Raw genomic sequence first — 25,601 nt, forward strand, 5'->3', positions numbered from 1 at the left:
CCATACAAGTAGAGATGACACAGTCGGCGTCGACGTAACTTGTCACCGTTTGGTCTCGGTCTGCAATCTGGTGTAAGACCTCGTGGCATTTTTCGCGCGGAGAGCCGCTATAGAGTCCTCCCAACTGAAATGTTGGCACACGCATCTGGAGTTTTGTCGGTAAGGACATATTGGCCACTAACTTCCGAGCGGTGACGACCGTGACAAGCAAACATCGAGGCGCGGAGAACACAAGGGGGAACGGACTGATAGAATTTGAAAATCCCGGCGTCAAGCAACGGCGGAGGGAAAAAGGCACCAACTCCAAGAAGCAGAGATCCCCGTCGCACGGTTTTGAATACTTGTGTTGACACAGGTTGACGGGGGGGGCAGTATTTTCTGGTTCTGGGATCACCTTCGCAAGTTTTTCCTTAGAGAAGGAAGATTGCGTCAGCTGTACATGTTTCCCGATGGACCCACAGAGCAACAATGGCAGGAGCAATGGGTCAGAAAGGAACGGATTGACGACGAAAGCTTTGAGAAATCCTCAGAACGATGATGTAAGCGAGTGGACGTGGATAAATTTTCGCAAGTCGATGATTACAGAGACGAGCCAACGACCGCAACGTTTCACATTCGACACGAGTTTGAAGGTGTCCGACAAGAAAAAGGAAGCGCTGTAGTAGTAGTAGTGGGTAATAGCAGGTTGTGTACAAGGGGGAGAGGAAAATGGGACAAGTAATTTTTCAGGATACGGTTTGGTCAGACTCTCTCCAGCGCAAGTTGGATTCGTAGAATTGAACAAGCTAAAACGATAAGCACGTGATTGCATTGGGAGACGAGACTTACAAGTTTGGGAATCTTCTCGTGACAAATTTTGGACTCAACACGGATGCGCTGGCCAGTCCGGCTATAGAAATGAATAAGTAAGCTTCGACCGGATAGTGAGTGATAAACCCACAGAGTGAAGTAAACATATAAAATATTGTCGTCGGCGCGTTCGACAGTGTCGACACGCTGGATGAGGTGGTCCCACGAAGGCGTATCGCGATACTCATCCATATTGCCGAGCTCCTCCTCTGAGGGTAGTTGTTCTGGCTCTTCGTTCTTTTTTGTTGAGCGACGTGGTTTCTTTGAGGGATGGTCTTGCTCTTCCTCCTTGGCTGCGTTTGACTTGCGACCACGTTTCTTGACGGAGACGCTTTCGACATCCGAATTGTCTGACGCCGCAGATACTTTACGAGCTGCGCGTTTCGCCGAAAGTGACGTTTTCTTGTTCTTCTGGTCCTTCCAATATGTCTCAATTAGCTCCTCGGCATTACTATGAGGATGTTAGTCGACAGCCGTATGGAGGACAGCGAGCAGATTTACGCATCCTCCTCATTGACCCAGCTGTCTTCATCTCGCCCATATCCTTTCCAGCTGACGAAGAAAGCCATTTTGCCCTGCAGTTTTTTTTTTAGTTGGTGCAAAGTTGGTCACAGCGCGTGGAACGCGACTTACTTTCTCTAGACGGCCTTTTTCGTGGTTGAGGATAGCCTCTATCTCGTACTCTTCTTCATCCTGTTCTTGCTCATCACCCTCAGGCTCGCTTTCGGGGACTTCCTCCTCGTCCTTTTTGCTCTTGGCTGGCGATTTGCTTTTTGGCTTCTCACTGTCATTCGCGTGCGACGGCGTGGGGGACGTGGCCATACTTGCGTGAGGTGGTGGTCGTTCTGAGTGAACTTGTCACACGTGGTCACAAGCTTGTCACGGTTGTTGGATGGTCAAATGGATTGCGAGTACAAGATATACAGCTTTTACATGGCGTCATCGACGTCTAGGGCTAGCACTCCGGCCCCGAGGACCCCTTCCCTTCTTTGGACCAGCAGGAGGCGGACGAACAAAAGCATAGTCGCATTGGATCGTTTGCTCCAACAACAGCGAGCCCGAAGCTCCATCGATAGCTTTCTGGGCGTCATTCATCGTCTCATACTCCACTAAGGCGTATCCCTAAGGGAGCGCAAGTTAATGAGCTATTTGGCAAACGCCAAACACACCTTGACATAGCCTGTCCTTCGGTCCAAGTTCAAGTGTAGGTTCTTGATCTCCCCAAACTCTGCAAATTTGTCGGTAACATCCTCTTCAGTAGCCTCCTCGTGAACATTGGTGACGAGGACAATCCAGCCTTCTACAGCTGAGGTAGACATGAGCAAAGTGGGAGGTGAGCTCAGTCGTGACTCACAGCGAGCAGCACGAGTATCGGAGTCTTTTGCAGCCTCTATGCGATCATAGGTCGGTTCAGTGGTGGTCATCGTCTCATTTCCACCTAGTAATTGTCAGCCAATGGGTGTAGATTTTGGGTCTGAATGTACCCGTGTTTTGAAACCCTCTGCCGCGTCTACGGACGGAACCACCTCCCACTGGGGGAACGCGTCAGACGGTTCATCCTCGGGAGGAATAAAGAATTTACCCTCGTCAATATTCATCTCATCGTCGGACATGATTTTTGGTGGACGAATTCAGGTGAGTCACGTTCTGATGTCACGGGAGTGAAACTCCCTTCGCGTTGGGCGACGGTCTACTGGAACAGAACATGATCATTTCGCTCATCCTAATCATTTGGAGAAGACTACTACTTGTAACCTATCGCTGATTGTCGTCAACAGAAGCACCCTCGATTGGTTGAGTCTAAACCCTGCGAGTATTTTTGAGACAGCTACAGTCACAAATACTGGAAAAACTCTTTCACAGTGTAGGGTTGGTGTTGTGGCCTCGTGGTTTCAGTTGATGTAAAAGGTACGTCAGTGTGTCTCGTCGGACCTATTATTTCTGGCGCTCTCGGCGTCAGCTCCAGTCACCAATTTTTTTTCACGCAGTGTGGTAAAGTGTGACGGACGTGTCAAGATTTTTTGCGACAACATGATCTCAGATCCATCGTTTTCTCGTGAACATCTTCGTTTTGTTACCACCCAATTAGGTGCCTGGACCCACCAGCGGGCATGCTTCCGCTCATAAAAGCCCTCACCAGCCAACTTTGATGTCCCACTGTATTTTTCCCTCTGTATTCCTAACTTGTCTCGTTGGCTATGAATCCTCACATCCATCGCCCGTGTAGGGTCTGTGGCCGGCCCACTTCCCAATGGTGCAGTCGATGCAATAATGCCCATTATTGCTCGTCAGAACATCGAAACGCTGTACGTCGACGTGCTACAAACCACTCGTTGTTCAACGCGACTAAAATTCTATATGATAGGACTGGGAGAATCATCGGGGAGACTGTCGGTCGACACCTCTGTTAATCGCGACACCCCCTCCCATCGTTACTGAAGTGGTCCGGGTCCCTGCCATTTTATTTGCAGCAGATGAAGGTATGTTTAGATGTCCTCTTCTCACCTTGCTCAATATGGACAACTGCGCCAGATCGACCGCGGATGGTCGAAATAGACTGTCGCCCTCCCCATCGACCATCGCAAGGCCTTTGCCCCATTCCAATTCTCCAACCGTATTTCAACTCGGTGCCTGGTCAAGTCGTCATTACTCAAGGTCTCAACGGCGAAGTCCTACGTTTTCCGTTACATGTCTTCTACTCTGCGTCAGCCCTGGGTATCGGGTCACCAGTCAACCACGCTGTCCACCACATCACATCGGGAGCTGCCTCGCGCCCTTGGGCAGGCAATGTTATTGCTCTCAAGTTCAGCGGCTCGCGACGGCAAGGCTATATCGCGGCTGGATCCAATGATCTTCCTGCGCTTTCAGCTTACTTTTTGTCCTACTAGTCGATTAGGTTGGTGCATGACTATCTGGTCTACTTGCCATTGACACCCCGTTTAGATCAAAAGACTCTTTCTGTAGCATATCGCCACCGCCTTTGCTTTCACTTTGCTATCGTTGGACGAGGAAACTTCGTCACAAAAGTACTACCACTAATGTCGTCATAGAGTACTACTCGGCTGTGGTAATAGATAACTGCCCTTGCGCTTCGTTCTCAACTTCTTCGACTTCACGGACAACCTCGACGATCTACATTGTTCGTAAGTAGCCGACGCAGACGGCAATCTTGGTTAAACATGTGCTGTTGGGACTCTTTGGGACTCATCGGCCGATCAGCCAAGCATATGTTCCTAAACTTTTCTTCCGCGGGCCCAAAAAAACCAAAGGCAAAGTGGAAATATGATTTGTTGTTGGGAATCTGTCGTTATCGGCGCTAAGAAAAGCTCGGGCAGACGAATAGAGATGCGGTGTGTTAAATACTGTCATGCAGTAGGAAACAAAGACAAGCTGAAGATAAGCAAGTCGAATGTGAAGCTGCCAGCCAACCATGTGTACACCGGATGATGTAAGCTATTGTTTGATCCGATTCTTGTGCTTACTTACCAGTACACCACCACGAGGCTCCCAGCTTTCTTTTTAGGAACGGCTTCAAACGAGCGGACCGAGATTCTAGCTCAACTCGATGTCAATATACGGCTCCTTTAGCATTCCCACCATCCTTTGTCGACCATCAACAACATGCTTGCAATGGTCAGCGGACGGCCAAATTTTCTTCCTCTCAAAAACAGCTATCTATGTTCTTGTAGGCTTCCGTTTGCTGCATGAGACGCTTGCTGACGCGTTTTAGACGCCGGAGGCGGGAGTTCATTCTGTCAAGCTTCCTCCCGGCGATGGCCAATACTCTCATGTCAGATGGTTTTCGACAATGATTGATTCCAATCTTCGGCATGCCTTTAGCTGGTGTTTGGCATCCCAAGGTTCGTGTGGCATCTAGTCCTATTCTTGCGTTTATATTCTACCCATAGCATGGGGCGCGCAATCCCTAGGATCACTCGATGTTGGTCTCCGGTCTATCACTCTTTCTCCGAGCGGCTTGTCCGCCAATGCGTCGCAAGTTCTCCTGTTCTCCGATCACAACGATCATAAGCCATTCTTGTCAGATGTGTTGCAGCCATTTTGAGCTCAAATATGGACATTTCGCTCTGGCATGGCATGCAGAACACAATCACAGGAGAGTGGGTCAAAGTCGGTCGTTCTCATATGGCCTCGAAAAAGTAACAAACGACACTGGCAGATATGCGATATTCCCTCATTGATTACGGAGGCATTGGCTCCAGCGTCCCGCTCGATGGATGAAAAGGTTCTGCGGTCTCAAACGACATGTATTCCGTCTGTTCTTGCGCTTTGTCCAAGACTGAACCCCAAAAGGTTTATTATGGTCTGCTCAGGCTGACTTCGATGTCTGGCCTGCTCCGGCTCTTGATTCCTCCTTCTTGGCGACAGGTACACGCGCTGGTACCATAAATCTTTTCAGGTATATATAGCGTGTTTCGCTCGTCATTCTGGCGACTACATGACCACATTGTTGCCAGATTCACCGGAAGATCGTTGGAGCACATCTCCACAGTGCAGGTTGCAGATGAGTGGATTACTCATCTCGCCTTTTCACCGTGGAACACACCAGAAAAGGGCGAAAGTGAGATTTCCCCCAGCTCTACCTACTATTCCTCACGGACAGAACAGGCCGAGTCACTTTGATCTACGGCACAACCAGTGGTACCGTTGGATGTGTAAGAATAACACAAACTCTTAGGCCGATCTCGCCGTCTCTTAGCTTATGCCTTACTTATACCATCGAGACAAGCGTTCACAAAATCGAACGACTCTTTGAATCTGTTAAAGTCGGTATCACGGCCTTGGCTTGTGTACAACCGCGAAGACACGTTCGTTATCCGTTATTGATGATGTGGTCATCCGCTCAGTCAACTTCACAGTCCGTCATCGTGAGAGCCACACCAGGCGTCATCTCCTTGTGGAGCGACGCAAAGGATAGCAAACTTGGCTGGTCCGGTTATCGTCGTATTCGCCTTTCCACTCAAAGGTTGACAACGGGATCATCATCGTTGCACGCTGTCTCTGGTCTTTACTATATCGCTCAAGCAGACGCTCTCCTGATCTCATTGGCTGACGGAACGATCCATGTCATTGATTCTCTCGAGACAGACCCCAAGCTAGCCAAAAGTGGCTGTGAGCTATCAAGTGACCAGATCTCGCAACTAGCACGCTCCGCGTTCAGGCAGACTGATCGAACAGCCACCTCGAGGGCTGACGTGAACCGTGTGAGCGGCTTTGTTCCTTTTGACGGCAACAGCGCCATTGGGCTATGGATTCAGGAGTAAGTTTCAAGCTATGTGCTGGGTCTTTGCGGCTGCTGTTCTTATGTTCATTCCGCCTCCCCATCAAGGTCCTCTCAACCAACTGATTTTGACTACGTCTACGATTCGGTGCATCAAAACATGCTTGTAGGAAAGCACTTCTCATGTGGCTCACTTGAAATATTTGCCGTCTAATCCATCGCTTGCAGCTGCTCAACTCCGCAAAAAAAGCCCGCAAGACGAGTTTTTGCGTGAAATTGTTTCACTCGTGAATACGAATAAAGCGTGTAAGTCGACTTACTCAAGGCGTTGCTACATCTTGCTGTTTTACTGTGATGGCTTGCTTGTGCCAATGAAACTGTGTCGAAACTAATGAACTCGGTCTTTGACAGCTTCCGGTTCAACTCCGCTTCACTTACTCCGTTCCGTTTTCTTGCGCTCTGAAGATCTCCTCGAGCTCCAAGACCGTCTTATCAAGACGCTACTCCAAGAGGCTGAAATATGTCCGCCACCCCCAAAACTACGCCCCTGGCCTATCAATGCACCAAACCCCGATATATCACGCGAATTTCAAAGAAGCTTGAGGACTTATCTTTTCGGTTGTGACATCCTTCATTCGTTGCGCTTGAAGCTCTCGGTTTTGGATTATTGCTGTGTATGCCTCCTGAATGGTTCTCTAGACATTGCTGACTGGGTGGTAGCGTCAGGCAGATAACGCGTCCCAACGGGCTGCGTTCAATGAAGCGGCGAATTATATCCTCCAAATCATTTCAGCCATCACGATGCGTATTCTGTGTCGCCATATTAAAGCGGTTTCAGCATGCCTACAAAGTATGTTGAAGCCGAGTGGGACGGATAACCAACAATTTAATATCTATCAAGGCGACGATGGGCCGTTTGTCATCCGAATCGCAATGCAGGCAGCTTCGCCTAGCGCCCCACCCGTACTCCGAGCAGAGGCAGCCCGACTACTGTCTACTTTGCCTGCTGCACTTTCTGGTCCATCGACACAACGAACCGCCATGGAAGAAACGTGTCAGGCCTGTGGACTGACCTTAAATATGGCTGGAGGTGGTGGGTGTGATTTAGTTTGTCCGAATGGGCATTCTTGGGGTGCGTCTATAGCCAACGGCGAACTCAGGGCTGACCGACTTGAAGTTCGATGCGCAGCTACAACCTTCATCCTATCGACGCCACACGTGCGGACTTGCACCGGCTGCTCAAGAAAAACCCTGATGGCCCCATCCGAGGAGAGCGAAATTAACGTCTTGCCTGTACCCCGGCCTTCACAAAGTTGGGTCGTTGAAGCCTTCTTGAAATCTGTCATTCGCTGCCTGTTTTGTGGGAATAATTTCTGCGTTCTTTATTGAGGTCGTGTATGGCCATGAATATTTTCTTGTTGTACAGTACCATTCGTTGAATCTTGTTTTTACGATTTGATGTTTCATCACGTGAGCGCGAACTATCCCCAATTAATTCCGGATCACGAAGCACATCGACTTGGACGCGACTCAACCTTATTCCGCCACAACCAACCCGCTCGAAAGATATACCCAATGCCGTTGGCCAAGGCATATATATGATTCATAATCCGGCATCTTCAGCCTTTTGCCCTGAGCTACAGCCATGGCCTTCCCCGAGGACGGCCTGCTATTGAAGACTCTTGAACAAGTCAATGAACCAAGTCTCGATCCACGGGTCAGCTTAGAGACACGGAAAGATGTAGACGACACGGCGACTTTGACTCGACAGCTGAGCAATCTGGCTCGTGGAAAGGAGGTGGCGGTCGTTGTCGAATCGGGCTCATGCGCGGAGAAATCATCTGAGCCACTATACGTGAGTTACTCCCTTGGCGTATATGCATGTGTCGAGCCAGATATAGGTCGAGTTCCAAGTCGGAGACCGTCGAAATCCCATGTGCTTTCCCCCTTCGAAAAAATGGGCGATTACCATTCTAGCATGCTACTCCACCTTCATCGCAGGTAGGTGTCTCCCACTTTACTTTCGGCTAACTTTCACATTCTACAGCGTCAACAAGCTCTGCGTACAACTTAGGTCTCCCATCTATGATTGTCCGTCATTGCATGGCTCCGCGTCATTCAGTCCCTCACTGTTTTATTCATTCAGTCTGATCTTAATTGTACCGAATTCCAGGCCATCGTGGGGCTGGCGGTGTTTACTCTCGGGTTTGGTGTCGTACCTCTCGTTTCGTCAAGTTTCAGCGAGGAGTTCGGTCGGCAGCCGCTCTACATCGTCTCCGCCGTTGGATTCACCTTGATGTATCTTGTCATCGCCCTGTGGGTCGGAGCGCTCAGGTTCCAGAATTAGACTCATTTCTCACACCAGAGCCCACAATATCCGGACCGTGATTGCCGCCCGGTTTCTCCAAGGAGCGTTTGGCTCGACATGGGCCACAATGGTATATCGGCATCTCAGCTTTAAGGCTTAACAAATGACCAGTGTCAGGTTGGCGGAACAATTGCAGGTTTGCGGTCCCCGGCGTGTGTGAAGCAGTATGAGGACTGATGTTGTTCTCGAAAGACATCTGGACCCCGCAAGAGTGTGTGTGATAATCTTGTTCATTCAGGTTCTGATGTTTGACAGACGCGGCCTGCCTATGTCCATATTTTCTGTGGCTGCTCTAGGCGGCACAGGCCTCGGTCCCGTAATTTCGGGTTGGATAGAAATGAATCCCAAGCTTCAATGGCGCTGGATAGAATGGATCCAAATGATGTTTGTGACCTTACGTTGCTCATTGAAGGAACCTGACCTGGACATAGAAACTGCGGAGTCTACTCGCTCTTTGTTCCCCTCATCTTAACCGAGACACGCACATCAATCCTTCTCACGAGATTAGCTAAGAAACTTCGAAAAGAGACTGGAGACAGTCGGTACCGCGCACGTATCGAAGATGAGAGAGCAAATTTAATGGTCTTGATTTTTATTTCGTGCACAAGACCAATCCGTGCGCCTGTTTTGCCCTCAGTCAATTCGTCATCTGACCCTCTCGTAGACCTTCTTTTCACGGAGCCGGTTGTGTCCAGTTTCAGCGTGCGTGAGCATTCACATGAAATGGCCTCGAGACTATCTTTCGCTTAGCTGTGGATTGGTTTCCTATGGGGCGTTATGTTCTGTATGATTGAGTCGGTTGCTCGAATTCCAATGCTGGCCCTCTAACATGCACCGCATAGGTCCATTCCTGGCGTTTTTAGAGATCTACACCATTTCAATGTCGGCGAAGAAGGAACAGTATTCACGGCAATAATGCAAGTATCGTGTCTTTCTTTGTTGACTGAAATGTTCAATTTCAAAGTGTTGGTACATTGCTTGGTTTCGCGGCAAATTTTTACCAAGAGAATCTGTATCAGTGCGCTCAATTGTCCGCTACTTGGATGAATTCACTCACAGCCCTCCAAAGCAAATATGTCAAGACGAGAGGACCTGAAGCGCGTTTAATATCGGCGTGTGCCGCAGCCGTTGGGCTCCCCATCAGCATGTTCGTCTATGCTTGGTGTTCATATGCCAGAATCCATTGGATTTCCCTGGTGATGGCTCTAACGGTACTTGAATTTGTTGTAAGCCACAGCCACCTTCACTTTCAACCATTCAGATATATTTCTGGGCGACCTTCGTTGTCTACCTCGCGGTGTTCAGCTATCTCGCCGACTGCTATGGCCCTTTTGCATCATCTGCACTTGCCGGCCAGAGCCTCTGTCGTAAGACATCCCATCCCCATCGCAATGAGCGTTTCAACGACGAACTAACAGGAAATTTAATGGGGACTGCCTTCCCGCTCTTCACGAAACAAATGTTTGCCCGCCTGGGGTACAACTGGGCCAACACGATGTTTGCGCTCATCGCATCTTTGATGATGCCTATACCATTCATTCTCCTTCACTATGGACCAAGGATACGTGCCAAGAGTCGATTTTCACGAGTCGTGCTGGAGCGGGAGATTTCTGCAGAGTTCAAGCCCGAAATCGTAACTGAAGCCAGATAGGACTGGCTTGATGCAGATTTTTCGTTGTCTTATTTGTCCCGGGAACACTAGTACTGGTAGCAAACGAGTTCTCTTGTGAAGGGGAAATCTTAATACGGAATGAAATGCCCTGATAGAAGTCATTGTGTTTGTACAGATGCTTTCTTCTACTATCCCACCAATGCTTGCAGACGTAAAAAGTCAGGAGTGCCTGAAGACAAGATGAATCAATAGACATCTCGAGAGGGCGATGGACCCACCCCAGCCAGTCACAGGGTCCCAGCCGGCACCCGCGGTGAAGCCGCTAGAGTTTCACAAGTCCTGTCAGGAGAGAACTTTCAAGAAAAACACGGGAACGTACGTTTGACCACATCCAGGGTTGGAACTACGATACGATGAGAGGAGCATGATATACCAAAAAAGGGCATGCTTACCCAGAAACGATGTCGTTAAAGCCAGTCGAGGCAGTAGAGTAGATGAGGGGGTTCAGGAAGCCAAGAGGCGCTTTGCCTTCGGAGATTCTGAAGTCGTTCAAAAGCGAGACGATGGCAGCGACCGTCTGGAGCACGAGAGTGGGTGAACTTGTCCACTGATCTGTCCAAGGCCACTCACTGGAGAGCTTGCACTGGTTCCACCGACAGAGCTGGTTCTCCCGCTGATGACAACTTGGAATCCATTGCTTGCAGCTGACACATCCGGATATGCGCGGCCACCAGCGTTGTAGAGCCCGGCGAACTTGGTGCCCAGCCCAGTCAGGAAAGTTGAAACAGCGGTAGTTTGGTACGAGGGTTGTGAGAAGTATCTTGTTTCGTGAGTGTTTTATTATGGTGATTTGTACTAAGGAACATACCGCGAGAAGCCTCCGCCAGAGAATGAGATACCGACTTCAGGACTTTCAAATGGTTAGCTAGCGCGGTAACCCCCCAATCAGGTTGATTTACTTGACGCGGGTCGTTCCTCCAACTGCAGTGACGAATGGGCAGCTGGTGGTTGCTAAGCGTATGGTCAAAATGTTGGACAAAAAACTTACCTTGCCGGGAAAGCGGGTTGGAAGAGGACCTTGTTGGTTCCATCATTAGTTCTGCAGCTACCTGCACCAACTCTGATAGGAGATTAGATCAGATACGACAAGTGGGGCTAGACGAACCCTTCATCTCCAGAGCTGAACATTATGCTTGCTCCCCTAGCGCCAAGTTGAGCAAACAGGTTGCATACCGAGGTAGCATAGTCAACGGGAACCTATTATGATGAGGGTTGTATCATCTGAAAACGCGAAGCTTACTGTTTGCTCGTCATCGCCATAACTTGTTGTCTAAGAACGTCAACAGTGGTCCTCAGTTGAACCAAGAAGACATACGAAAGTCTGAGGGACGGTCGTCTGGTTGAGAACGAAGTTCAACCAGTCGAGATACGGCTCGTTGGTGTTGCTGGTAGTGGCGGAATCGGCGATGAATGGAGGAGAGCCACCGGTACTGGACGCAAATTAGCTTAGGCACAGCTAGAAAGCATGTTGAATTGCCTATAGTAGATGTTGGGAGTTGGGAAGGAGATGCCTTCAGTATACTCTGTACGATGATTCAGACATGACAATGTGACGCCCAGTCCAGTCCACCCGTATGATAACAGTGACTTACGAACGTCGAGATTCGCTTCAACACCAGGATCGGTCTGGTCATTCAAACCTCCGTTGAGTTGAATGTGTGTGAGCTTGGCACCGGCAGCGTCAGTGCGGAACCTGGAGAAGAAGGTTTGGAGGTCGGCATCGTTGGCGAACTCCTCCAGGTATCCTGCAATACCCAGTTTGTTGGTTGCAGTAGCCTTGGGGACATAGTTGGTCGTGTTATACATCGCTCTGAGACAGGCGGGTGTGACAGTTGACCCACAACTCGCTGGGACAGCCAACGGGGAAATTTCGGCGGCGAACGAGGCCGAGTTGAGAGCAGTGATGGGGTGGGCATCTTGGATGAAGCTCGTTGATCGCATGGCCCGCATAGTACCAAAGTAAGTTGTTGGGGTAATAACGTCGATGTGGGAATGCAATTCTTGTGGGAGAGAGTAGGACATGGTGCGGACGATGTACTCGTCTGATTTGGAATTGTAATAGACGCCATACTTGGTGTCAAGCATTTTCTCTGCCTTGCCAACTGGAATGTGGAGCGTGATCCACTCGCCGCCTCCCGAGCGGAAATGAGCATTAGCCGGGTCGATGTCGTGGTATTGCAGCCAAGATTCAACGGCCTCGATGGAATCGGGATGGGGAGCGACAAGTGCGTCGACTTCCTCCTTGGAAAGATGCTGACCATACCTGATAGTGCGCCAGTCAGGGTTTGTCGGATCAAAAGAATCGTGCGGCTTACTTGTGGTGGACTGGGTCGCTAACTTCATAGAGAGCTTTGATGAGCTCATCGATCTTGTCCTGCTTCAACCCAATGCGAAGCTCGAGGAGATGGTCGGCAGAAGGGGCAGAATGGTACTCCCAACCACCAGGGGTCTCAAGCCACGCATGCTTTACAGCCGGCTCAGCAGTTGCCCATCGTTTCGAGGCAAGTGGTTTGGCTGCGGCGAATTGCGCAAGACCAAAGACGAAAGCCGACCACAGCATTTGGGGAAGGGGGGTAGGAGATCCATTCGTCCCAATGCGGGCTTTATAACCGCAAGAAGGAGTCCGTTATCTAGCACAACGCGATCTTCCAGTGAGCATGCTGTCGGAAGACCAACATATTCTCATGAAATTGCGAAAGAACTTTGAGAAGTCCGGCCAGCATATGTAGCCGTACAGGCCAACAGCCACGGTATCCATGTGGGCAGGCCGTGTGCCAAGTCTTCTTCCCCGGAAACAAAGATGGTTGAGTTTGAGTTGGCACCGCCGCTCAACGATAAGCGCGCAAACGAACATTGAGATCGGCAAATAGCAGAACACCATCAGTCACGTGTCGATGAATCAAAAAAATTATGATTTGGATACACAAGGTTCGTTGTAGTACAGATAGTAGTGTCGGCATTATATAGGTGCGTCATTCTCTCCAGGGTCTCCATCCCCGGGCTGTATCGGCATTGATACCTCCATCTCTAAGTTCCGCAACCGCAGCTCTACCAAAAACTCTTTGTCGCGGATTGCTTGGGACCATGTCCCAAGCATGTCAACTATGACTGAACCAAACCTGATACAAGCAGCCGCCACAAAGATGGCTGGGTATACCTCCATGACTAGCCAGAGACGTCAATGTCAAATCTGCATGGGTGGAAAGAAACCTACAGAGAAGCTTGCTGTTACTTGATACCAACGGCAAATATCGTCGGACTAGCACAAACACTCCCCCCGGAAGGAATATCATGCCCATCAGGCCAAACGTGAGCGGCCCAATGACTTGCTTGGTGGCAGCCACAGGTTCAGGATGTGTCCAGCCATTGTTCATGATCTAGAAAAATAGTGTCAGTGGATGTTGGCAGGATTCAAACGCCACTCACGTGCTGGAGGCCTCTCGTGATGTTGTTGTGTGGTTGAGCGAGTATGACATGTAGCATGATCTTGCTGTACAACAGACCCATCGCCCATGAGTCTACGATCCTGACGCGAGGAACAAGTGTAGGGTCCAGCGAGAGACGAATGGGAAGGACGATATACAGGTCCACGACTAGCGAGACGAGAGTGGGAACAACAATACCAAGGAAGAGCGCCATGTAGGTTATTTTTGCAAGCCAGAGCAGACCCCGTTTGATTACCAATAACCATAAATCTGCCCTAGGGTCATCACCACCTCGACGTTGTCTTCGTTTATCCAGCCGGTCGACTGCCCGGCCGATCAGGTAACAACCCCACAGTAGATAGGCTCCAATGATGAACGAGTACCCATCATGCACTTCCTGCTTCACAAACAAGGCGAAAAATCCTCGACCTAGTTGGATTGGAAGAGCAAACACCAGCCCAAGGAAGATGGCTCCGATGACCCAAAGAATGGCCACGAAGAAAAAGACTCGGTAGCGGAATTTTGGTGGAAGATAAACGACCATATAATCTTCGTGTGGATGCCGTTTGGCTTTGACGGCCTCTTGGTCCTGCATTATCATAAGCTGCGCTGCTTCTTCGTCTATAGGATGCCCGCTTTCTGATACTGCAGCGGTCGCGCGCATTTCTCGCGGTAAGGCAATGTTGTCAGACGCAGGCACCCGACGGAAAGATCCATCACGAATATTTTTGGGGTCCTCCATGTCGATTTCTGCTCCCAAAATGGCATCTGACCATGTTGCGACTGTGAACTCCTCCTCCAAATAGCGGCCGCCAAAGAAATACGACGAGAGGCGCAGTCGACGAGCCAGCAGCTTCCATAATGCCTTGGATACACGCTTGATGCCTGTGCGGGGTCTGAGGTAATGCATTGTGTATGGCAAACTTAGGTGGAGGAAAATAAGGTCCAGTGGCACGTCGGATAAAGGTTCCCTGAATATTGTCAGACACAAAGAGCAGAGACTTGGATAGGATACCTGTTCTTCCATCGGAACGGTAGGATAGACTTTTGCCCTACGTATAACAAGGAAGCAACACTGCCGACAACACAAGCAACAACTACAGAGTACATGATGCCGCTGATGAAGATCTTGCGTAGCTGCGTGAGCGTAGGTCGATCAAGAATGTCGCGGATGGGGTGAGAATTTTGATCTTGTGGGTCCTTGATGAACCACATAGCACCTTTCCTTAGGAGGGACCGACAGCCAGCTAATAGCACAGCGAAAGAGTACCTATAGGAGAGGGCTCAGAAATGATAAAAATATGAAGAACACTCGTACATGAACATCGTCCCTGCCACCCAATGATAGAACATGGCGGTAAGGGGAGCAAACTTGAAATATTCGATGCGCGAAGCCATATTCGCTTCAGGAAACAAGAAGACCGTGCAAAGATCGAGCACAATGCCGCAGCCCAAGGGAAAGGTCACCAGCTCGATGAATATGAAAGCAGCAACCTATCGTCGTCAGACCATGCCCCAACTGAAAATGCAACGAAAAACCTTAACAACAAGAAGTTGCTCACGGACAGCGGTCCTGACTGCTCGACCAGCAGACTTCATATTCCCAACCGTGAGCAGGTTCAGGTAGAGTGCAACGAGAAAGATCAAGACCAGGTATCCTAAAAAGATGGCGAATATCCTGTCTTTGGCACCATAGCCCAAGGCAAGCTGCGTCCAACCCTCGCCAAGGTGCAGGGCATTGACACGTACTTCTTTGCCTAGAACAGCAAAGTAAGGTTCCACAGCGTCTATAACATCTGATTGATATTTGGACAAGACAGAGGGCGGTGACGGCGCAGGAGACGGCGCTGGTGCTTGAGCATTCCAAGCCATGATATGCTCAAATGGCTGGTCCAAAAATTGCAGCAAGGGTTCCAACTGCAGAAAAATGAGTTTAAGCGCATGTGCGTTTCAAATCCAAACCATCGATTTGCTCGTCTCGAGTGCCCTATCAACGGTCGGTTGTCCAAGGACCATGGATGTGATGAACAAGGCGACGACAAAAACGACGTTGACTAGGCGGAATAGCGTCCTTGTAATGAAAGGAATGAGTAGTGAGGCAATGATATACATCACCGAGTCCACAATAGGATCCGTGAGGAGTCGAATAGCACGAATGGGTAGATGGAGAATTTTTAGGAGCCGGTGAGGATTGAGCTTGAAAAATGTTACAGCCTCAAATGTGTCAAGAGTTGAACGGAACGCACCACAAGCAAAGCAGTTGATTTTCCCAATGTGAACGGAATCCATACAAGAAGCCCGATAGCGGTGTCCAAAACGAATATCATTAGTGCAGCCTGGGGAGCTTTTTGAGTTGAGCACAGACAATCTCATGAAGGGCTTACGTTTTGTATGACTCCAAAAACGGGACCACGCATGCCAATAGCTGAGTAAACATCAGGGAGGTGAAAATGCATGGAAACAATAGTCAACCTTCCATGGCTCCGTCCATATCGTCTTCCACATTACCATCAAAGTCATCACCTGCAGCATCCACGATGCCGCCATCAGCGATTGGAGGCGCAGGTCCTTGATCTTGATCTTGAGCAGGACCATCCATTTCTCCATCCCCAACCTCAGCCACCTCGTCGTCTTCAATTTGGATGGCTTGCCAAACTGGAGCATTCGGATTGAATGCAACTCGTGGAGGTCCTTCCAAATCATCGTCTTCGTCTTCTCCCTCATCATCTTCGTCCATTTCATCATCATCCTCGTTGAATTCATCGCGGGGGCTCGGAATATCCTGGAAAGGCGAATCTGGACTTGATGTGCTCCTCAGTTCCGGCGTGTTCCGGCCCGGGCTTGGTGTGCTTCGATCAATCAGTTCACCACTATCTGAGTCGCTAACAGACTGCAGCCTGGGCATCGTCGAGTCTCCCTCTTTGGCTACATCATCATCCTCTGCCTCCGACTCGGAGCTGAGATACCGCAAATGTTCAAACTCCGCATCCGGCTCCTGATCCACCGCTTTAGCTTTTCCTTTTCCTTTTTCAACCCAACGTTGCGTTGCTGGTCCAGGTTCAGAATCATCTAGTTCCAATTCTTCTGGAGCACGGTATGTAGCGAGTGTCGGTGAGCCTCGAGGAGAACTTGGGAGAGAGATCGCAACTGGGTCAATACTCGGAAGTTCGGGTCGCCGGGGAGATTCGTCGTCGAAAGGTCCTTGCTCGCGAACAACATGCGATCTATGGTTTGATTGCTCCACCATGTCAATCTGCCTCTTCTTGCTGAGATGCCGGGGTTGCTCTTCCTCCTCAGTCAATAAAATGTTCCTCGCCAAACGCCTCCGCCTCAGACCATCGCTCGGGGAATCAGGCTCCAATCTTGAACGGGGAGGCGCGGAGAAACTACGTCTTGCTCTATCTCTTGGGAGCTCCCTGGGAGATCTGAATGTGAACTCAAACTTGTCCGAATTCGTGAGATCGGCTGGTGCAGTTTCATCATGCAGCGGTGGCATTGGCTTTCGTAGCCGTCGTGCTGGGAGGGGCCGGATGGGGAGTTCATCGTCATCTATCCGACGATTCCGAACGGGTCGCTGTCGTGCCCGCTCCAAATTTCGCAGCACGTGTCGTCGTCTTTCTGCTAATTCAAGGCGGTCCATCACCATTGCATTCTGTCGTGGGAGGGGTAATCGTTCTTGTGCGGGTGGGGGTGCTTCTTCTAGGACTGGAGGTGCTTGAGCCGGTTGTTCTTCGTCCTCAAATACTCCCGGTCGTGCATTTTGAGATATCCATTCTCGCAGCAAGAAGACAGCAACAAAGGTAAGAACCACAAGGGAAGCAATTATCTGGCCAGTGAATATGTCGGCGGAAAGAGTTTGCCACAGAGGATGTGCAGCCACTCGGCCGAAGAAGCTATCGGGTGGAGGTGCTGTAGGTGACTCGGCATAGAAAAGCATGTAGATCGGGCTACGATATTCGGGGGCATCAGCTGGTCGTGGACGGTCACTTATCCACCAAGCACTAAACAAGAAGGTGAGATCAGAATGACCGCGAAACCAGACAAAAAACGCACGTTGAATCACCCATCGCAAAATACATTCTCCAGGTCATCACTGTTGCCCAAGGAAGGACTGCCAGCCAGATTCCCGCCACCACGACGCCTCGTAATGCAAAAAGTAATGCAAAGAAAGCTTGTTGAGCAACACGTCGAAGAACTAGCACTGGCGGTAGGCGAGTCGGCATGTCGGTCGCGTACACTGATTCCAGCATATTTGTCTTAGTAAGACAAAGACAACGGAAATAGAAGGACAGACACCTTTCGTGAATGAATATGGGTGCTTACACACATCGCAAGTCTTCTTCTTGCTATGAGCGAGCCAAGTCGTCAAACTGACGCAAAGTGAGTAGGGAAATCAAGTCTAGACAGTAGATAGAAAACAGACCAGTCTTGATGAATATAGCGAATAGTACCAGAGCATTTGCATGGGTAAAATAAAGGTTGCTCGGGTTCTGCGGGGGCACTGCATATTCTACAAGTGTCTGAAGAAGAATCAGTTTAAATTTATTGACATGACTTGAGAAGGGCGAACCTTGTTCCTCAGCTTCCTGCATACGGTGGGAGTAGGAGAAACCGTTCACTGAAGAACTCGGTCGTTCGCAGGCTGGGTTGAAGTGGATGGAGTAGGTTTGTGTAAAGGTGAAAGCGAGGTTTAGTCACGTGTGACACAAATTGGGATGTACAAGTTGCTCGTCGTCGCAGTTACATAAGTACTACTACGAGGACACTGTGGTTGTCCGGATACTTTTCTTCAAATTTCTTCACAATTTTTTGGACAGTTGTGGATAAAAGCGTAAGTAATCCGTCTCTGATACAACAAGATAGGTTACATGCGTGAGTTAGTTAGTGTTCTAGAATCCAAAAGATGAGTGCGTGTGGCCCCTCGGCCCACCAGGGAATCCACCAAACCCACCGGCACGGAACCCGCCGCCACCAAAACCACCGCCACCATGAAACTGCGCAAACAACTCTGACAGATCCATCCCGTTCATGCCATTCATCCCATCAGCCATCCCATCCTCGTCTTCTCCATTATCGTATCGCTCTCTTCGGTCACGATCAGAGAGCACTGCATTAGCCTCGACTACTAGCTTGAACTTTTCTTCGTCGCCACCCTTGTCCTGATCAGCCATGTTGCCTCAGCAGGAAGTAGTGGTTGACACACCTTGTCTGGGTGGTGCTTCAAACTCTCGCGCCTATATGCCTTTTTGATGTCCGCCTCGCTGCAATCTCGGGGAACGCCGAGGATCTTATAGTAGTCTTTGGTTTTGCTGCGCTTCAATGCTGCCTCTGCTTTCTTTAATTCGGATCTCAGTGCTTTGACATCCGCCTCTCCCGCACTCCCATCCATTCCCGCTTGCTGGATAGCAGCTTTGAAGTCTCCTACACACCGGTCGTATTGTTCCAAGTGTAGATGTATCCGAGCCCGTGTTCGCAAAGCCTTAAATGACGTTGAAACAAGCTCGAGCGAAATATTCGTATCGGCCAACGCCTCTTCATGTCGATTGAGCTCGTAAACGGTCAGTCGCCGCATATAAACCTCGTTGATAGCTCAACACACTTTAAGGAGCGCGGTGGCTCGATTCGACAACAGTGTTGCCCGTATTTGACCACCTTTGGACTCCTCTTCGGCTTCTCCGACACGCTGTAAGCCATGACGTGAGCTGTGCAAGGAAGGAGAGAGAGTAGAGTCATATACCTCCAGTGCCTCTCCATACTTTCCCACTGCCTCCTCTAATCTACCGGTTTTGAATGCGGCATTTCCCTCGTCTTTGAGCCGTTCAACATCCTTCACTCGTTTTCGCAGTCTTTGGGCTGGCTCATGACCAGGATCACCGCGGAGAGCGGATTGTGAATGTTGTAGAGCCTGAGGCAGCTTCCCACTAAGGAAAAGCACCAGGCCTCGTGCAGTCAATACATCCGGTGAGCTGGGATTCAACCGTAAAGCATCACTGGGGAAACAATAAGCATGGGCAAAAACGGGATAATCGACAACACACTTTGCAGCAGAGTTGGCTGAGTCGAGATTTCCCCGAGCCAACTCAAGCTCGATGCGCCATAACCGCCAATCAATCGGTATCTCGCCGCCCTCGCCCTCGATACCCTGCAAACACTTGTCAAGAGCCAGTCGTGCGTGTGCCCAATCGCGTTTTGCTTTGGCGGCTTCGAATGTTTTGAGATGTCCTTCAAGTAAGTTGATTTTGCTCTGGAGTTGTAGTGCTGGGGCGTTCTTGGGCTCGATGGCTAAAACACTTCGGAGAGTGGAGGAAGCCGGTATTATTTCACCGAGCGCGAACTGACACCTGGCCAATCGAAGTAGTGTTTTTGCAGAGGGAGATGCTGCTTGTATTGTAGCTGCTTGTTGGCAATCCTCGACCGCAAGACGGAATCGCTTGAGACCCATGTGAGCAGCGGCACGATTGGTAAGATAGGATGGCTCGGTTGGATTTAATTCTGGACAAGAGAGTCAGAACAACTCGGAGAGCGTTAGAGTGTCGTATACCTATTGCTTGAGTGTAAAGACCGACTGCGTCGTCGAATTTTTTAGCCTTAAAAGCCTCGTTGCCTTGTTCCTTTATCTTCTCCGCACGAGCGATAACGTCTTCGGGCGATTCATTAAGGGAGGGTAAAGTAGATTCCGTTTGGGGGGAGCTGGGTCCACTCGTACTTGACGCTGGCATCGGTTCTGGTTCGTTGCTGGAGGAAGAGATCGTTAGCGTGTGGAAGTGGCCAAGATGAATAAGGGATCTACTTCAGAGACTCTGCCTGTGGGTTTGGTTGCTTCTTCGCCTTGCTCTTGTTATTCTTCTTTGGCATGGCAAGTTTTGGGTACTAAGAAACGCTGAGTGTCCAAATAGCCTTTCGCACAAGGAGGCAATTGATGGCGTTCGGCGCCTTTTGGCCATCAATTATTATTATTTTTTTCGTTGATTTTTTCTCCCTCAGTTACACGTTCGAAAAACTCGCCATCGACTGCATCGTGGATCGTAGTTGCGCTACGTCCCGACTCTAAATCTGGGCAACGGCCATGGCCACGTGCGGGATTGGCCATCCGTCTTCCTTCAACTGCACTGTGTGTCCAGCCAAGGTCTTGTTTTTTAGGTTCTCCTCACTCTTTTCACTTGACTAACGTTTAACAGTTCTTCCCACCACCACCACCACCTCCTCCTCCTCCTCAGGCTCACTTCAATGAACGCGGGGAGCTTATCCCGTATTCCATTGTTCCCACTTCGTTAATTTCGACGCGATTTCCCACTAACACGGTATGTATTGGCAAATCTTTACGCGGTCTACGACTGTTTTCCTTATTTTACGCGCCCCCGTCTCACCAGTCGAAATTAGACCGCCTTTCTCCCCAAAACGATTGAGATGTTGGAGGAATTCGATGTGGATCTCGAGTTGGAATACCCGGACGACGAGGTTCGTGAGTCTGTGCTCTCATATCCCGTTTCCTGCGCGTATTTTCTGGATGGACCATTCACTGTGCCGTCACCATCAATTATCGTGGGTCCACTCAATTGGCCAATCTGTTTTTCTCGTCCCTCCTCTTTTGTTTGACCTCGTTCACCCATGCGACATTGTAGCCGGTTATGTCCACTCAAGCCCCATTACAGCCTCAGCAAGCTGAAACGCGTCCAAATTCGTCTTCTGTCGGACCCAAGATAGCCATTGTCGCTCCAAAGCCGTTGGCGACCCCACAGAGCGCAAAATCGAAGGTTATTTCGATGTTGTGCCCCACAGACGGCTGCAATGGAATCACGCGCATGCCTGGTCGACGATGTCTGTCGTGTATCCATAACAGCTGGTCAAAACTGCGGGCAACTCAAGTTGTTGGAGGCCAACCCACTGCGATAGAACCTCTACTCAAGCCACCAAAGTCGCTTCTCCGCAAGGGCGTCAACTCAGGCGCAACAGAGGTGAAACCCAAGAGAAAGAAGAAAAATCTGAATGTGCGGCTTCTGGTAAACGTTCCTGGCTCTGATAAACCAGAGATTGTGGTGTTGGATAAGCCAGTGGTTGAAACAGTTGGATACAAATTGACACTACCAGACTCAGAGTCTTGGAGTGGAGGCGGTTGGGATAGCGATTTGACGGACCTCACTTCAGACGACGATCAAACCCAGGTTCAGGTTAGTAGTACTTATGTTTTTCGCAGGCCGTGATGATTTACCGAGCCCCAGCCTGTAGTTGAACCTCCTCGAACGCCCTTCAAGATTCGCATCCCTGCTCGTTCGCCCACTAAACCTCCTAAACCCACTCTGGACTGTCCGTCTGATACGCTACCCCCAGTGCCGGCGGCTCAATCAAATTTCCAGCAACGTCACTGTACAATTGCTCGTTGTCGCGCGCCACTACCACCCATTACCGTTTATCGCTGGAAGTGCTGCACTTCTTGTAGGACACACTATCGACAGTATCAACGCGACCGCCTTCAAGGCCTACGAGACACTGTCGCCGCAACCCTCACACTACCTTTAGCATCTCGGAGTACCTCGCAAGAGCATTCGTCTCCTCGTACACCTGACAGAACATTAGAAATGGCAAAGGAAGTGGAGGATCATTCGAAGAACCTCGCGGACGTAGAATCCTCCCAATCGACATTAAACATGTCGGGTGAAGCGCAATTGGCGCGTTTTCCGGAGTTGTATGTGCCGCAAGCCCGTGTTTGTCCTACTTGTGATCATATCCTCCCTGGCCAGAAGGAATACTCACTAGAATTATGTGTTGTCTGCACTCGACGCGGTCAGCTCAAAGTGAATGAGAACCTGAAAAATGTCTTGGTCTATCCAGCAGTATGCCTCTTATCATCAATTCCACCAAAAACTAAATTCTCTCCTAGATTCCGGTTCGACAGCCGGGTCGGTGCAAATACGTCGATTGTGGATCACTTATGCCTGATGTTGGCATCCAAGAGTGCCAACAATGCATTCGACGCATGCGAAAGCTACCTGGACGGCCTCCAGTGCGGAAGAAGAGCTGCAAAACGCCTCCTCCAACACCGACACCCCCTCCGAAATCCATTGCCACCAAACCAGACGAGGTAATTGATGTTATATTCTCAAGTTGCAACGTTAGTGACCATGCTTTCAAGGAGGGCCGATCAAACAAGAAACGGAAGAGTTTTTCTCCATACCCTGTCTATCAATCCCGAGATGCTGTGATCAAAGATTTTGGCGCACGCTTCCAAGGTTTTATACGAGCTCAGTCTTTCTATACCGTGATGCGCAGCGGCGGCCTGACATCACCAACAATGTTCGACTTCAGTGGGGAATACTCTGTGGTTGCGGCAGACCTGGATGTTATCGGCCGTCGTCCTCTAGCAGAAGCCCACGCGCGGAACGTCAAGAACGATATTGAGCGTGTCTGTGGCATCCAATTCAGCGCTACCAGCTGGGTGAGCATCTTGGGCTCACCTCGTGGCGTTGTGAATCGCTTTGCTTGCGCCCATGTTGTCGACGTACCCGTTTCAAGACATCTTACTTCTCCACCCAAGACGATGCAAGGCGAACTCGAAGTTGCTATCCTTCCCGACGACTCACACAAATATTTTCCGGGTGAGAAAACTATTATTCGCTTCCGTCTGGTTGGATAATATTAGTAATATCTTAAATCCAATTTGTTATTTTGCTACACTTTTTTTTGAGTAGACGACATGTACCTTACTTGCCACGGCGCTAACTTGGAATAAACTAGACCCTTCTTGCTTAGTCTTTCGGTGCGTTAATTCACGAAAGTACTTTACCTTCGTCTTTTGACATTTTCTAGGGATGACCAAACTGCGCACAATGAGTTTCCCTCGTGCCGCCACAACAATAGTCTAAAGGAACGCTTCCTAGTTTCCTACCACCATCACAATGGTTCATTCGACCGTACCGTATGACCCCGCCATGCGCGTTGGGATGGGGTTGGTGCATTTCATTCATCTCGTATCGTTGGATTGACTCTCGTCAGGTACAACTCATTCACTCAGGAACTCTGCTCGCGAGACGTAGTTACAGCCAAACCAGCTCAGCTTCCACCCAATTCAAAGGGACCGTCAAACGCAAACAGTCAGGTCGCCAGCTCCAAAGTCTCTTTCAACGAAACCTCGCGGCCTTTGAATGAACAAGCACGAGTGACCGCTAAATTCATCACACGATTCCCCGACCTGGTCCAAGTCTTAGGCGTTACTCGTATTCACTGTTTACTTCCTTCGAAGGCACTGATCTCACAAAATCACAGCTGCATCCCACATCAAGCGCGGACGACAATACGCCGACTTACTCAATGTCGACGACTTCAACGACCATCACATTCATTATGTTGTACATGTCCTTGTAACTCAAGAAGTCTCGAGTTCTATCGAGCTGACCGAGCTCAATGTCATCGCAACTCTACCCAAGAAAGACTTCTCCGCAATCTATGGTGATTGCTTCATCTCAGGGTTCAATGAGGGCGGGGAGTTCATTGCACTTATCTCCCTTAAGCTTGAAGAACCTTCCAGCGCCAATATCAGAGCTGTTAAGAGTTATTTGGAGGGACAGATAGGATTCGCAGCTTCACCGCTCGCTACAGTCGACCCCAAGCAATTACCCGATCACGACATAAAAATCGTCACGCATGTTCGAGGTGGAGACAATCTTTCTTCTGGGCAAGACCGGACGCTGCGCAACATAAGAGACGAAGCACTCTTTTTCTCCAAACATGCATTCGCCCATCCTGTGCGGTTAAGGTTTGTCTGGTCTTGCATCATCATTCTATTGGAATAAATTGTCTTGACTAGTCCCATTTTGACGAAGTATACTACGTTGATGGGCTTTCACATCGCAAAAGCTCAGAATAACTTTATGGGTTCGTCTTTACCCTAAGCTCTACTGAGATTTATAACTGTTGCTGGGCAGTGCCTGAATACGAGGAGCACGGGGCTGCGATTTATGCGGAAGAGTTTCTAGAGGCATATGTGGAGTACAAAGCTCTAAGCCAGAACATTCAGCAAGGCAAAAAAAACTAACATCGTCCCTGCTTCTTGGCTGATGAGACTCTTCCAGCCATTCACAATGTCGAACAAGGTTTCGCCTCTCTCGCCCTTCAACCAGCCGCGTCAGAACTCGAAAAGTTCTCCGCTGATGCTAAAGCCGGCTATGAAGCTCGAGAGGACTGGGTCATCCAGTCAAAGGAATCAACACCCACCACCGCACCCATCGCTCTGCCCTCGTCGACAACGATCTCGCCGCCTAAGTGGTTTAACGAGCTCTCTCCATACCCAGCAACAACCCTTGGGCTAGGGCAAGCGTATCGAGACATTCAGCGCGAGATGATCAGGATTGTGGAAGAGGCAAGTAACGATCCGTTGAGACAATCTGGGATACTCGTGAACATATTGGTAGCTGAACGCAATTTCCGACGACCCGGAACTCGTCACTACATCGGCGCGCTTCTGGGACAATCGCTCCCCAACCGTGTTAAAGAAGTTGTTACCGGTGAGATTACTAGTACATATATGGTTGACGAAGCAGCACTGAATGGCAAGTAGACGGTAACCGATCTCCGGAAGCAACAGCTTCAAGTCGAGCGTGAACAAGCCCTAAAAGTCTTGATCCATGAGTCCAAAGAACTAAAACAGGAAATGGAAGACCAACAAAGTCGCATCAACGAGCTGGAGGCATCAAAGGGAATCCTGCAACAACAAGTCGTTGAGCTAGAAACGGTGGCACGCAAACTTGAGTGAGTAACAATTGCAAGTCATCACAGTTGAATTTCCTACGTTGTTAAAATGGTACAACAGCCCTTATAGCGGATTTTGTCCCGTGGAGCTGAACAAGCCTGTGCATTTTGTCGTAGTCGCGAACTCGAAGTCGATGGACTACGATTTCTCCAACGGACGGGGTTCATTTAGAGTCCACCAATATGACACTCACTCAGATAATCCTAACCAAAAGGAAAGAAACTTCATCCTATCTCTTCAAGACCTTGGGTTGATATTTTCTTAGTTCGAGGTTGTCTCTGGTGGGCCCAAAGGCTATCACATCC

The 25,601-nt window shown here is 49.6% G+C and overlaps 9 protein-coding genes across 9 annotated transcripts; 5 read left to right on the plus strand and 4 right to left on the minus strand.

The window, feature by feature from the left end:
- Window positions 1-725: 725 nt before the first annotated feature.
- Window positions 726-2,462, minus strand: MIND_00316000 (uncharacterized protein; the record flags this gene model as incomplete). Its single annotated transcript, XM_037360017.1, has 11 exons — window positions 726-785; window positions 829-889; window positions 941-1,300; window positions 1,351-1,424; window positions 1,483-1,626; window positions 1,674-1,694; window positions 1,864-1,971; window positions 2,019-2,155; window positions 2,204-2,287; window positions 2,334-2,381; window positions 2,432-2,462. 11 exons carry the CDS (start codon window positions 2,460-2,462, stop codon window positions 726-728), a joined length of 1,128 nt encoding a protein of 375 aa, XP_037222902.1.
- Window positions 2,463-3,047: 585 nt separating this feature from the next.
- Window positions 3,048-3,737, plus strand: MIND_00316100 (MYND-type domain-containing protein; the record flags this gene model as incomplete). Its single annotated transcript, XM_037360018.1, has 3 exons — window positions 3,048-3,155; window positions 3,215-3,329; window positions 3,382-3,737. The coding sequence occupies 3 exons, from the start codon at window positions 3,048-3,050 to the stop codon at window positions 3,735-3,737; spliced, it is 579 nt and encodes a 192-aa protein (XP_037222903.1).
- A 677-nt stretch (window positions 3,738-4,414) lies between these two features.
- On the plus strand, window positions 4,415-7,477 carry MIND_00316200 (uncharacterized protein; the record flags this gene model as incomplete). The annotated part of the gene is made up of 15 exons (XM_037360019.1): window positions 4,415-4,534; window positions 4,580-4,709; window positions 4,758-4,854; window positions 4,893-4,977; window positions 5,027-5,114; window positions 5,161-5,266; window positions 5,325-5,428; window positions 5,476-5,675; window positions 5,727-6,127; window positions 6,197-6,273; window positions 6,317-6,394; window positions 6,500-6,762; window positions 6,809-6,938; window positions 6,990-7,220; window positions 7,266-7,477. 15 exons carry the CDS (start codon window positions 4,415-4,417, stop codon window positions 7,475-7,477), a joined length of 2,322 nt encoding a protein of 773 aa, XP_037222904.1.
- A 256-nt stretch (window positions 7,478-7,733) lies between these two features.
- On the plus strand, window positions 7,734-10,107 carry MIND_00316300 (Drug transporter; the record flags this gene model as incomplete). The annotated part of the gene is made up of 14 exons (XM_037360020.1): window positions 7,734-7,943; window positions 7,990-8,089; window positions 8,136-8,179; window positions 8,235-8,404; window positions 8,454-8,526; window positions 8,568-8,592; window positions 8,649-8,667; window positions 8,712-8,840; window positions 8,888-9,072; window positions 9,121-9,158; window positions 9,207-9,250; window positions 9,299-9,474; window positions 9,516-9,667; window positions 9,718-10,107. The coding sequence occupies 14 exons, from the start codon at window positions 7,734-7,736 to the stop codon at window positions 10,105-10,107; spliced, it is 1,755 nt and encodes a 584-aa protein (XP_037222905.1).
- A 149-nt stretch (window positions 10,108-10,256) lies between these two features.
- Window positions 10,257-12,688, minus strand: MIND_00316400 (Subtilisin-like protein; the record flags this gene model as incomplete). The annotated part of the gene is made up of 13 exons (XM_037360021.1): window positions 10,257-10,297; window positions 10,347-10,390; window positions 10,448-10,471; window positions 10,521-10,645; window positions 10,699-10,888; window positions 10,937-10,978; window positions 11,028-11,069; window positions 11,117-11,188; window positions 11,234-11,325; window positions 11,369-11,398; window positions 11,444-11,558; window positions 11,651-12,391; window positions 12,444-12,688. The coding sequence occupies 13 exons, from the start codon at window positions 12,686-12,688 to the stop codon at window positions 10,257-10,259; spliced, it is 1,803 nt and encodes a 600-aa protein (XP_037222906.1).
- Window positions 12,689-13,087: 399 nt separating this feature from the next.
- On the minus strand, window positions 13,088-18,145 carry MIND_00316500 (RING-CH-type domain-containing protein; the record flags this gene model as incomplete). The annotated part of the gene is made up of 14 exons (XM_037360022.1): window positions 13,088-13,293; window positions 13,343-13,505; window positions 13,555-14,524; window positions 14,569-14,823; window positions 14,872-15,047; window positions 15,093-15,470; window positions 15,516-15,749; window positions 15,800-15,889; window positions 15,938-15,978; window positions 16,026-17,554; window positions 17,607-17,790; window positions 17,850-17,923; window positions 17,977-18,073; window positions 18,124-18,145. 14 exons carry the CDS (start codon window positions 18,143-18,145, stop codon window positions 13,088-13,090), a joined length of 4,419 nt encoding a protein of 1,472 aa, XP_037222907.1.
- A 297-nt stretch (window positions 18,146-18,442) lies between these two features.
- On the minus strand, window positions 18,443-20,408 carry MIND_00316600 (uncharacterized protein; the record flags this gene model as incomplete). The annotated part of the gene is made up of 7 exons (XM_037360023.1): window positions 18,443-18,712; window positions 18,757-19,101; window positions 19,153-19,236; window positions 19,291-19,543; window positions 19,592-20,045; window positions 20,095-20,288; window positions 20,344-20,408. 7 exons carry the CDS (start codon window positions 20,406-20,408, stop codon window positions 18,443-18,445), a joined length of 1,665 nt encoding a protein of 554 aa, XP_037222908.1.
- A 211-nt stretch (window positions 20,409-20,619) lies between these two features.
- On the plus strand, window positions 20,620-23,184 carry MIND_00316700 (uncharacterized protein; the record flags this gene model as incomplete). Its single annotated transcript, XM_037360024.1, has 7 exons — window positions 20,620-20,679; window positions 20,732-20,854; window positions 20,934-21,011; window positions 21,206-21,721; window positions 21,773-22,384; window positions 22,432-22,632; window positions 22,684-23,184. The coding sequence occupies 7 exons, from the start codon at window positions 20,620-20,622 to the stop codon at window positions 23,182-23,184; spliced, it is 2,091 nt and encodes a 696-aa protein (XP_037222909.1).
- A 262-nt stretch (window positions 23,185-23,446) lies between these two features.
- On the plus strand, window positions 23,447-25,104 carry MIND_00316800 (uncharacterized protein; the record flags this gene model as incomplete). Its single annotated transcript, XM_037360025.1, has 5 exons — window positions 23,447-23,496; window positions 23,544-23,764; window positions 23,814-24,303; window positions 24,355-24,422; window positions 24,620-25,104. The coding sequence occupies 5 exons, from the start codon at window positions 23,447-23,449 to the stop codon at window positions 25,102-25,104; spliced, it is 1,314 nt and encodes a 437-aa protein (XP_037222910.1).
- Between the last annotated feature and the right edge of the window lie 497 nt (window positions 25,105-25,601).

The sequence above is a fragment of the Mycena indigotica genome (assembly GCF_014461135.1).
Source record: "Mycena indigotica strain 171206Taipei chromosome Unknown Mind.scaff0003, whole genome shotgun sequence".
In the NCBI taxonomy this organism is placed as follows: Eukaryota; Fungi; Basidiomycota; class Agaricomycetes; order Agaricales; family Mycenaceae; genus Mycena; species Mycena indigotica.